Raw genomic sequence first — 12,812 nt, forward strand, 5'->3', positions numbered from 1 at the left:
CCCCCCCGCCCCAGAAATAAATTAAAAAACATTAAAAAAAAAAAAAGAGAAAAGAGGACCCAAGGGAAAGGAAACCAGGCCACAGCGCGGACCCTAATGGACATGCCACCGTTGCTCCCAGAACAAGCGAGGACAGCCCGCGGAGAGTGGCTGCTTACCTGCCGCCGTCATCAGGGGGCTGAAGCGAATGCACACGCCCTCCACTTCCAGGTCCATGACGGTGAGGCCGCCCGCAGGCACCAGCTGCTTCAGCTGCTCTCCCAGCTGTGGGGACACGGGCAGGGTGAAGGGGGCCCGCGCCAAGGGGCCCGGCTCCCCCCACCTGCCCTCAGCCCCGGACCCGAGAGACTCCCGGGGGCGAGGTTCCCTGAATGTTCTCATTGTCTTACTCAGGGCAACTTCTTTTTTGAATAGACTAAGTTTTATGCTTTTTATTACTAAAAAATCCAAGTTCATCATCGGAAAATCTAGGAGATACAGATAAACCCAAAGAACAAATACAAATGACCCACAACACGCCAGGCAGAAATCCCCGCTGTGAACACGTGATCGACCCACGCGGTCTGTCTCTACTCCCCATCGCCACCAACATGCTGCTCGACATGCCGGGTGGTAACCTGCACTGTCTCCGTCCTTTGTGATGACCGTTTCCCTTCTGCCCTAAACATCCAGCTGCGTGGGTTATTCCGGCTGTTCTGAGAGCACTACACGGATGTGTCCTGACTTCCCCCCGGAAGCCCGAGGCGGGCAGGAGCCCCATCGCGCTGGGACTGACACGGCTGTGGCGGACGCCCTGACGCGAGGCCCCAGAGGCACACACGCGGTGTCCCGAGGCCGCCGCCTGCGGTCCACGCTGTCAGGCGCCCAGCCTCAGGGGGCTCCGGCCTCCGCACCTCCTGCTGTCGCTCCGGATGCCCACCACGGCCGCCGTCCCCGACGTGCGGGTAGTTTCGTGGCCTCGCGCAGCAGAAAGGAAATGGCCACTGAGGGAATGACTCCGGAAGGCCCTGCCGGAGGTCATGCGGCAGGCTGGGCAGCGAGGTGACCAGGAGCCCTGGCAGGAGCCCAGCGCCCGCGCAGAGCCTCCTTCCTACAGGCCGGACTTTCCAGAGGCCTCCGCGCCATTCACGTGGGAAGCAGGAGAGAGAGCACGCGGCCGCGTTCTTACCCAGCGGTTCAGGGCGTCACAGGAGTGTCTCTCCCGGCCGAGCGCTGAAGGGGCCGAGTTGGGCACTGGGACAGCTGTGGGCACTGGATCTGACACCGAAACACAGAAAGGGGGTTCAGCTCCCAGAAGCGCAGCCCCACAAACACTCCTCAAAGCCCATTTCACACAGCTCCCAGCGCTACCCAGAGAGAACAGCCTCCAGCACCACAGGAAGTGGCGACGTCACACGAACGGAGAGAAGAAATGTGGCACGTGCACACCACGGGCAGCGCTGTCCAGCCGTAGCAAGGGAGGAAACTGTCCCGCGCTCCGCACGGATGAAACCTGAGGATGTTACACTATGTGAAAGAAGCCAGCGACACAAACACTCAGAGTGTGGGATTCCACTTCTCTGGGGAACCTAAAGTGGTCAAACTCAGAGACACAGAGTGGATGGGGCTACTGGGGGCTGGAAGGGAGGGAGGGAAACGGCGAGTTCATGTTTAAGGAACGTGGAGTTTGAGGTTTGCAAGCAGTACAAGTTCTGGAGGGTGCGAATCCGTGCAGTGCTACCTAACTGTACGCATTACATGCTACACCTTACTTTTTCACCTCAAGTAAACATTTGTGCATACGTTTATCTTACAGAAGGTTTTTAAAAAATTAGTTTTGAGAGAGAGAGAGAGAGAGAGAGAGCGTGTGTGAGCGTGAGCATGAGCGGGAGAGGGGCAGAAAGAGAGGGAGACACAGAATCTGAAGCAGGCCCGAGGTTCTGAGCCATCAGCACAGAGCCCGACATCGGCCTAGAACTCATGAGCCACGAGATCATGACCTGAGCTGAAGTTGGACACTTAACCGACTGAGCCACCCAGGCGCCCCCACAGAAGGCGTTTTAAGTTTCCACATTATTCTTCTCATGAAAATGTAACAAATGAAAATTGTCTCACAAATAGAAATCTTAATCTCATTTCAAAAGTTTTTCTTTCAAGGAACTTTGAGAGGAAATCAAGATGTAACACTGTAAGTTACCAGCTAGTCTATCAACCCCTGTGTGAGGGAAGTCAGAGCACCCCAAGCGGTCCTCACACCAAACTTTTCCTCCTTCCAAATGGCCAGGGCACCAGCTCTGCCATGTGCTGTGCTGGGCACGCAGGATATAAAGAAGGAATGGGTTCTGTCATCTTGCTGTATATGTTCTACAGAAGAAACACCATAAAGAAAGAATTGAAATCACCATATAGCGTTATCGGTGCCATGAAAGAAGGGGGGGAACCCCGATATAATACGACAGATTCGCCTCAGCATGGACAGGGAAGGCCTAAGGAGGTGCACCTTAGGGAGACTAGAAAGATGACAGGGAGCCAGCCAGAAGAGTGAAGGGAAGTGTGCTCAAGGTAAAGGGAACATCAAGTGCAAAGATCTTGCTCTAAGAACGAGCAGAATGTTCATACAAACTCAGAGAAGACCAGTTTAAGGCGCAATGATCAAGAGGAGAGGTGGCCTCAAAGGAAGTCAGAGAAGACGGCCAGGGCTGGAGGCCAGAGGCCTCCCAAGGCCTGCTGCACACCCTGGACCTTATTCACCAGAAACAGGAAGAAACTGAGGGTCTGGGCAGTGAAGGGGTGCGACTGAACTCCCACATGTACCGCCCAGTCTGACCGCATGCAGAGAATGGTCTGGAATAGGGTGTGGACAGGACATGGAAGTGAGAGAGCAGTTCAGCAGGGACTGTGGCTGTCCAAGTGAGCAGCAGTGGCGCCCTGGCCTAGGCTGGTGGCATCAGGTATAGATTCCTGGATCCAACCTCATGAATCAAAGTATCTAGGAAGTAGGGCGCCCAAATCTCTATTTTCTTTTCTTTCTTTTTTATGCTTAACATAGTTTACATTTTAAATAACTGAAAATAGAGTGTAAACTTACATTAAAGACACTGTGGGGCAAGTGAACCTGGAAAGAACATGCGGTTATTTACATGCGCATGCACGCATGCATTCTGATCTTTATTCGCTCGTTCTAGCACTGGGTCCAGGGACTGGCACTTGGAAACCACTGGTGTGATCACAGGAAACTATCACTAAAATGCTAATAAGGCACTTAGGACTGGAATTCTTGTGAAAATGATTAACATTTTCTGAAAAAATGATGACTGCAGATTTAAGCAGTCAAAATATTTTGGACTATCAATGTAACTTGAAATGGTTTAAAATTAAAAGCCCTGAAACACAAATATGAAAATTAGGCTTTTTAAAATCACCTACCCGAGCCTGGTAATTCCTGGAAAAATCTGAACACCACTACTGGAGAACTGAGCTCATCTTCCACCTGAAAAACACAATCTCATATTACCAAGTAACATGAAATCCAACACCTGCAAAATAAAAGACTACAGATAACATATCAATAAACACATGAAATTCAAAGGTTAATTTCAGTTACTAGAGACACAAAAATCAAGGGTTTAGAAAAATTCCTAGAAATAATTATATGCCGGTTCTGAGAACACACTGCTGCATTACGACATGTAACAAGGGTATACTGAAATTAAAGCAGGAGAAAACTGTAATAATAATAATAAACACAGGCCTGTCATGAAAGTGCTAAGAAAAGGAAAAAGTAGAACCAGAATCAGTGTTGGGAGAGCTGAAGGCTTCAAGAATCTAGAAATTATGTTAACTCAAGCAGGACGGAGACTTAAAAAAATTTTTTTTTAATGCTTATTTATTTTTCAGACAGAGAGAGACAGAGTGTGAGCAGGGCAGGGGCGGAGAGAGAGGGAAACAGAGACTCCAAATCAGACTCCAGCCTCTGAGCTGTGAGCACAGAGCTCGATGCGGGGCTCAAACTCACAAACCATGAGATCATGACCTGAGCCAAAGGCGGACACTTAACTGACTGAGCCACCGAGGCACCCCTGAAACTTTTTATATAGTCACAAACAAAAAGAGGAAAACTACTTTCTTCTCACCTTGCAAAACTCTGAGAACAGGATTTAAGTCCTACTGGTAATGAAGATAAGCAGTCTAGAGCTGTGTCTACGTACTTCCGAATTCACTAAAGTGGTACTTCTATTCAGGACAGGCGTCCTTCAATAACAGTAACTTCGTTAATGACTAACTTCATCAGATTTCATTACAGACAAGATGTTCACTGCCCCTTAAGATAAGGCAGCACCAAGCTCATGTTCGCCATTGAACAAAAGTAGAGCTGGCCATCAGCTCCACCACGGGGTCAGGATACAAAGGGAACAGCAATGCTCCTGACAGAATTTGGCACACAGGGACAGATGTCTATGTGTGCAACAATTCTAGGTATGAGACCAATTTCCAAGGCCCTGCGTGTGATGTCTCCAGGGCGGGAAGGCTAACTTGCAAAGCCAGTAAGTAGCTGGCCCAAGGTCTTCTCTACTAAACACTCAATGGAACACAGAGGTGTGATTTACAGCAAACAAGATGTGTATCAAATTTGCCAACTTATTAGGCTGATTGCTGTGTTACCTATCATCTCCTTTAACTTTCACATAAACATAAGTCTAATAATACTTTCTTTCTATTAGTACTTTTAGCACAGAAGGGCTTAATATCTAAATAGAATGGAGTAAACTCAAGAAGGAAATAGAAACAAAAGCAACAAAATTCCATACCCATTCCCCTAACCTCAGTCAGGATGAGGCAGGATGATTTGAGTAACCAGATTTCTATATAGTCTAATACAGTCTTTGGTTTCTTATTTCTTTGAGCTCGGTGGTCTCAAATGTCAGTGCCTGAGAAATACTGTGCAGGGTTGTAGGTGTAGAATTCTGGTTCTAGCAACATGGCAGAGTGAAATGCTGGATTAAATATACCAATAACCAAAAAAACAAAACAAAGAACAAAAAAACCCAACTTAACCACTGACAGGCTTACAAAAACGGTGAAGACACGGCTCTTCAGGCCCATGCGTGCAGAGTGGTAAGCGCACGTAACGCCAGGACCCCTAAAGCATCCTCCTTATGAGAAGAGGGCGAGAAAAAACCCACCCGCTGACCAGCGAGAGGGCTTCCTGCTGCCTGAGGCTCTGTCTACACGAGGAGGAAAAGTCACGAAGGCAAAACATCAGGTGTGCACCGCACTGGGCTGTCCGTCCCATGCGGTGCGGGAGTCCCGAAGCTGTGGAGCTGACAGACGGACGGACCTCAGCCCGCCACACAGGTAGCTCACAATGGAAAAGTGAACCCCACACACAGCAGCAGACACAATCCAGGGGATGACCTCTGCTCCCAGAACAGAATCTCTAGAGCAACAGTGGGAAACATACTCTAAAACCAGGCCTGAAGAGAGAAATGAAGACCAGGAAGCATAAAAAAAAAGATAAAAGAAAAAGAAAAAAGGATGACCAAAAGGGGAGGATTTGAACAGAGCTCAAGAGAACATGCTGGAAGTTCTGGGGGCAGGTGTCACTGAAAGTAAAAACACAGTCGCTGCAGAGTAGAGGCAGCTCAGGTGCAGGGACAGGAGGCAGAGGCAGGAAGGACGAGAGGGGCTGATGGGAGATGGACCCGCGACAACTGGGCAGGGAGACCGGAGAAGGAGAGGTCGTGGTTGAAAACGCAAACTGTACAGAATTGATTAAAAAAAAAAAAAAAAAAAGACTCCTCAGGTTAAACGAGCACAAGTCCCAAGCAGGATCTGTACAGTCCTCACTCGGACATACCACGGCCACGGTCAAAGGTGTCCAAGCCGGACAGCCTAAAGGCCAGCGGAGATGTGAGGTACCTGTCACACGGGGGCACTGGAGAGGTGCAGGTGTGACGGTGAAAGACTAGATCTGCCCCTTCACTGCAGAGCGTGGGACGCGGCCCACGTGCGGCTGAGCCAGCCTGACAGCAGAGAAGACCTGCACGACTAATGGATGCAGCGACTCCCACGGCCCCCCTGCGCCCTGGTGGCGGCCCCGGGGGCTGGGGAGCTGGGGAGGCGGTCCGCGCCTCGGGCCTGAGGAGCTCTGCAGGGGCGGGCCACCTACGTAGGCGAGCAGGTGCCGCGGGGGGCACTTGCAGAAGGAGCCGCTGGGCACGGACGTGGCTCATCTTAGACACCCTGGGTTCAGGTCCTGGCTCTGCCACGTACCATCACAGGCTGAGGACGCACAACCACACGGCACAACAGATGCAAATGACACCGCTCTACTACAGTGACGCCTCGTGAGCACGCAAGGACCCGGTATCTCTCTAAGTGCTACACAAATACTGTGGCGAGAGCAAAAGGGCATTTACTACTGACCTATATTTTACAGGGCCTTACAGTCTTCACTTTGCTTTCTCATCATTATCTGACAGGCCCTTTAAACAAGCCACTGCAGCAGGACAAGTACTACCTTCTCCTGCAAATTGACCAGAGACGGAATGGTCCGCTGGTTAGGAGCACAATATTGGAGTGTCAATCCCAGCTTCACTGCAGCCTAGCTGTGTGGCATGAGCAAGTTGCTTAACTTCTCTGTGCCGGTTTCTCTGTGCCCAGTAAAGATGGGGCAGCCGCTGCAACCAACTCCCAGATGAGACTGACTCACGCCTCAGTACCTGTGCCAAATACTCGGCACAGTACAAAACACCATGAAACAAAAACCACCAACCAAATAAGACACAAGTCCTTGCCTTCCCAAAGCTTCTACAAAGAAAAACAGACAATGAACAAATATATGACTTCAAGTAGGAGTAACTGCCACAAACACCAAAACCCAGGGGACACAGTGACAGACGATGGTGAGGGCTGCTTTAGGTGGGATAGCCAGGGAAAGTCTCTCTGAAGAGGGGGTACTTGAACAAAGCTCTGAAGGGTAAGAAAGCAGTCAGGAAAGAATCAAAGGGAACAGTGTTTCCAGGTAGAAGGAAGAGCAAATACGAAGGCAAACGCTGTTGAGGGCTAAATGAAGGAATGTGTGCGCTCCGCACCACGCATGGTACACAGTGCACACTTCACTAAGAGCTGCGGCGATGACAGTTATTACTGAGGCCACAGTGCCTCATGGTGTTTGCCGACTGCTGTGCATCTACGGAGAAAAGCATGCACCGCAGGGAGGGGTGCAGCAGGGCTCAGGCCGGGACCACACGCGGCCTTACACAGATGCTCCAAACCCACGGGTGATGAACGAGCCCCAGCCGAACCTCCCTGCCTGGAGAAGGACGGAGGGGCAGAGGCGACATGAGGAGGAGCCTGAGTGGGCTCAGTGAGGGAGGGACAGAAAGTCACAGGCCCAGCACCGCCTGGATTCCAGCCATCTTGCTCGTGCTAGTCCATAGTTCGGGCTTCTCTGTTTAAATCAAAGGAGTCCAACCAACACGGCTTCACTGACAACTGAGCTCACAGGCTGAGGCAGCAAAGAGAATGACTCAGTGTCACAGGGCGTCAGTGGTACAGCTGAAATGAGAACCCAAGTCTCCTGACTTACATTCGTCCCTCTGCTTCTCCAATGGACCACTCTCCTCTTCTAAGCTAGGGCTTGGGTCATCTCAGGTCAACTGAAAAGGCTCTAAGCTCCTACTCAGAAGGCAACACAAAGCAGTGCCCCCCTCAGGCACTTGAAGCAAACCATGCACGAAAATGGAAATCAACTGTATTAACTTGAACCCCAGATGAACTTCAGTATTATTTTAAACGTAACTGCATCCTGCAGAATTGTCAAAGACACACCCAGCGGCCCTATTTAAATTAGAACCTGACCTATACTTTCTGAAATTCTAAAATATAATAAAGCAATACATGAAAACATTCAAAGTTGAACTGACGCTTGGTTATTAGCCCTGCTACGTCCTCAGGCCCTGTCTACTAACTACCCTTAGGCAGCAGTCTCTGACAGATTCTGCCATCGTTGAGGAGGATACGGGGGGAAGACAAGAACAAGGCCCTATGCCCATCTCTTCCTTATTCCCCAATCTGTGCAAATGAAAACTCTGGTGTCAGAGGGTTTCAGAAAACCCTTAGCTGCCCTAAACACTGTGAGAGACCAAATACCTTTTCATTTCAGGAACACAAGTGTTCCAAAATTGTCGGGCAGGGGAAATCAACAGTGTTCATTAGATCTTCGTGCAATTCTAAATTTTAATAGAATAAAACTTCAGATGATGATATGAAAAGCACCCCAGGGGTTCGGCGTATGGAACCAATCTCTAGGCCTTGTGCTTTCTGCAGAGTTAGGTCACCAGCGCATGAATCTCTTCCACAGAATGTGGCCTCACTGGAGCTGCCACAATTCCCCCGAAATGCATCAAATCTGGAGAAGATCATTCCAAGTTACTGACGTTAAGTTATTAACTTCAAAAACAGATCCAATTATATACTGTACCAGGATTTTGATGTGGTTCACTTTCTTCAAACTTTCTTGTAATCGTTGACTCTGCAAAAAGACAAAAAAATAGCTTCTAGTTTTTATAAATTTATTAGATTATATGTGTGCTTATTTAAAAATTACTTATATTTTAATGAGATTAATGATATCCATTAGACTGACACAACATATTGAAACAAACCCTCACAGTTCATGAGGGTCCTCACCAGCCTGCAGACAAAGATCCCAAGCAGATGAAGCCGTCGGGCACCTGATGGCTCCCGAGGTAGGGTGCCAATTCTTGCTTTTCAAGAACTGCAAATACTCCCTATCTTGCAGCTGAAAGTTACATTTAGTGCTCCAAAAAAGCACTAAATGAGACCCATGTGAACTTGTCATATTAGCAACATAAGTCATTCACTCATTCAACAACTACTGAGTGGGAACAAAAGCAAAAAAAAGAAGTCAGTGGCACCCCATCAAACTTTTTGAAAAGGTTCTGCACAGTGAAGGAAACCATCAACAAAATGAAAAGGCAGCCTACTAAATGGGAGAACATAATTGCAGACAATTTATCTGATAAGGGGATTAATACCCAAAATATATACAACTCAAGCAAAAAAAAAAAAAACCCCAAATCCGATTTTTAAAATGGGCAGAAGATATGAATAGACATTTCTCCAAAGAAGACGTCCAGATGGCCAACAGGTACATGAAAAGATGCTCAACGTCACTCATCATCAGGGAAACGCAAATCACACCCACAATGAGATAGCACCTCACACCTGTGAGAATGGCTGAAGAGAAGTAACAAATGTTCGTGAGGATGTGGAGAAAAGGGAACCCTTGTACACTGTTGGTGGGAATGTAAACTGGTGCAGCCACTATGGAAAACCAGTATGGAGGCTACCCCAAAAATTAAAAATAGAACTACCCTATGATTCAGCAACTCTACTTCTGGGTATTTATCCAAAGAAAGCAAAAACACCAATGTGAAAAGGTATCTGTACCCTCATGACCATCGCATTTTTTATAAGTGCCAAGATACAGAAACAACTTGAGTGTCCATCAATGGATGAATGAATAAAAGAAAATATACGATATATAATATACATACACAATGAAATATTATTCACCGTAAAAAAGGAATAAAATCTTGCCATCTGTGACAATGGTGTGATTTCACTTACGTGTGGGATCTAAACCAAACCAAACCAAACCAAACCGCAAGCTCACAAATACAGAGAACAGATTGGTGGCTGCCAGAGGCAGGGGCTGGGAGGCAGGAGAAATGGGTAAAGGTGGTTTAAAAAAAATTTTTTTTCTGAGAGAGACAGAAGAGAGAGAGACAGAGATAGAGTGCAAGTGAGGGAGGGGCAGAGAGAGAGACACACAGAATTCAAAGCAGGCTGCAGGCTCTGAGCTGTCAGCACAGAGCCCAATGCAGGGCTCAAACCCATGAACTGTGAGATCATGACCTGAGCCAAAGTCGGATGCTCAACCAACTGAGTCACCTAGGTGCCCCAAGGTGGTTTAAAGATACAAATTTCTAGGGGGCACCTGGCTGCCTCAGTTGGTAAAGCATGCAACTCAATCTCAGGGTTGTGAGTTCAAGCCCCACACTGGGTGTAGAGCCTACTTAAAACAAAAAAAAAAATCTGTAACGATGTATGGTGATGTGTATTAACTGGACTTGGAATTGTGATCATTTTACAGTATACACAAATACTTAATCATTATGCTATACACCTGAAACTAACATTAATTATAGCTCAAAAAAACCCCCACCGAAACTACTGAGCGCACATGTGTACAAGGCATAGTACCTGATTCTGGAGAAGGAAAAGAAAAGGTAAGTGAGAGAGCACAGCATTGTTATGATGAGCACGAGTCTGGAATAACCAAACCAGAGTTCAATATCCCACATGTAGGACAATGAATAAGTTCATTTGCCACTTACTAGCTGTGACCCTGGACAAGTTATTTAGCCTCTCTGGGCTTCTGGGCTTCAAGTCCCTCAGTTAAAAACAGGAGGGCAGCAGCAATCTGACAGGGTGGTTATGTCAAGTGCCCGGGAGCAGTTTCTGGAGTGCAGCATGCGCATGAGGACTTCCGTCCTCATTGTTCTAGAAGTGTCCCAGTCCCAGACCTCTCATCACTGCTGTGGGGATAAAAAAGCATGTGCCTCAGGGGGTCGGGGCTCATCCCTCCAACATTCACTGAGTGTGGGATGCTAGAAGAGCCCTCATGAAAACTACCTGTCGCTGTGTTATCAGCAGACATTCCACCCTGGCCAAGTTCAGACGAGACAGCGCATGCGCGGGCACTGCGGTGCCCGCACAGAGAAAACACGTCCTGACCGCCACCCGGGAGGGTGAAGAGGATGCTGATGAAGGGAGGAAGCAGAGGAGGAAGGAGGCCCCTGATTTCTGTCCCCAGGAAGCCCAGCTCCTGGTGACAGACGAGCAGTTTCCCGCGCTCATAGCACTGGAGGGTCAGCGACAGGGTGTCACTGAAGTCGTCGGCAGGGGCGCGATCGGTCCCCGTGTGCCTGCAGGCAGGCAGAGCTGTGGTGGCCTCAAGGGTTCACCAGTGAACGTCTCATTATTTCCCTGTCTGCCATAGGCCAAGGGGAATTGAAGGGCTCTCCCCTGAGCGCCCAAACCTTCCCCAAACTGCCTCGGTTACCAGGGCAATAGAGGCCTCTCCTTCCCAAGAACTAAACCTACCTCAGCAGGGGAGCTGGCGGCCCAGTGAGGAGACTTCAAATATGTGCTTTTGTAAACATAATGACCCAGACCTCAACATCACCTCATGTAAAAATGAAACTACTTCCTTCAGAATGTATTGCATCAGAAACTCGCGTTGGGATGAACTATCCTGACATTATGAACCAAAGACAGCTGCCACCACGAACTTTCCCTCACTATAAAAATGACGTGTGAGGAAGTACAGATTCCACAGAACACATTTCAGACCAAGGTTTATTCTTAAATCCAACTGCCTGTGACTAGGCACCACTGTAAGAGCATGGCATGTACGAGCTCTGAAGGCCTCCTGACCATCCTCTCACATCTCTCTGTCTCACAGGTAAGCAAACAGACTTATAGAGAGGGGACGCCATGCTTTCAGACTCAGGGAGGACTCAGCTCGCAAACTGCATAAACAGGACTTTTTTTTGCTTCCTAAAGTCTAGCGTAATTATACACTTTCACAATTAGAACACGTCATGCAGGAGAGTTAGAACCGTCCCTAGAGCCTTGCCATTTGGGAGCCCAAACCACCTGGTATTAAGAATATGCAGGCAATCCATCATCACCCCTAAGGCCGCCACATTTCCTTGCCCCTCAAGAGAGAGCCAGCCGGGCGCCACCTCCCCCACCCCGCTTTTGCTCCGTCTCCGCTACTTGGCTCTCAACCTGTGACTTCTTTCCTCATCCTGCACCGACACGAGCATTCATCTAATCTTATTTCATCCGGCCACAAACGATGGGACAGCCCAGCAGTTCCCCCCCAGAACTTCCAACCAGGAATGTGCACTTCAGGTCTGCTTGCTTAGGAGATGCGAAATCCAAACAACATGGCATTATATGATGGATAAGGCAACGAGGCAGTTTTCTGTCACTGCCTTCGCCATGGAGCGTTTGTGACTCATTTCAACTGTGGGTTTCTACTCACCAGTTGGCAGGCATGCTTAATCCTCTCCACAATCCCATCAAGCCCCAGGTACTGCAGAGACAACCACAGCGGCAGGGCACGGAGCTTGTCTGCTGGCTTGTTTGATGTAAGACCGGCAACTAAAGTCTAAAAAAGCCAACGTGGGTTTATTAATCAAAGCCAATGAAGTCACACAGCAGAGTGAACTGGTCAGCATATTCCCGTGCACGTTGTATGCGTCCGATGCGATGCCGGGCGCTTGGCTTGCACCATGCATCTGCTCATCTAACAGCCCCGGGGTGGGGGTGGGGGGGAGTGTTCTGGGCAGCCTAGCACAGAGACCTGGCTTTCAAGGTTCATGACTAAGGTGTGGTCAAGCCAGGAGGAGAATCCAGACGGGCCAGAGCTCTCAGGCACCCAAGAGGTAGCCCCTTCCACACCTGTGTCTGAGTGTCCTCAGACACCTGGCCATTGTCAACTGAGCAAGACATTAACTCACTAAACTGATCCACTATCAAAAAGCACTTAAAAAATATTAAAACCTAGACAATTCAAAGGCTTTAACTACTCTCAATAGTGATGGCACTTCAGGGGAACCTAAAGTAAGGAAGTAACTTGAAATACAGAATGATGCTCCCTGTGTTAACAACAAAGTTTGGAAATGAAGGAAGATTAAACTGCAGTATTTAAGGGACAGAATATCATACAG

General features: G+C 48.5%; 1 protein-coding gene across 2 annotated transcripts in view; it reads right to left on the reverse strand.

Annotated features, from left to right (window-relative positions):
- PDXDC1 (pyridoxal dependent decarboxylase domain containing 1) overlaps nucleotides 1–12,812 on the reverse strand; it is a 51,394-nt gene that overhangs the window by 11,943 nt on the left and 26,639 nt on the right. For both annotated transcript variants that reach the window (XM_077773150.1, XM_077773149.1), the window contains exons 12-16: nucleotides 12,125–12,250; nucleotides 8,465–8,515; nucleotides 3,406–3,469; nucleotides 1,169–1,257; nucleotides 159–264 (exon numbers count right to left, since the gene is read on the reverse strand). In XM_077773150.1, the coding sequence (XP_077629276.1) occupies nucleotides 159–264; nucleotides 1,169–1,257; nucleotides 3,406–3,469; nucleotides 8,465–8,515; nucleotides 12,125–12,250 (436 nt within the window). The remainder of the gene's footprint in view (nucleotides 1–158; nucleotides 265–1,168; nucleotides 1,258–3,405; nucleotides 3,470–8,464; nucleotides 8,516–12,124; nucleotides 12,251–12,812) is intronic.

Source organism: Crocuta crocuta, unplaced genomic scaffold (assembly GCF_008692635.1).
Source record: "Crocuta crocuta isolate KB4526 unplaced genomic scaffold, BGI_CrCroc_1.0 scaffold16, whole genome shotgun sequence".
Taxonomy (NCBI): Eukaryota; Metazoa; Chordata; class Mammalia; order Carnivora; family Hyaenidae; genus Crocuta; species Crocuta crocuta.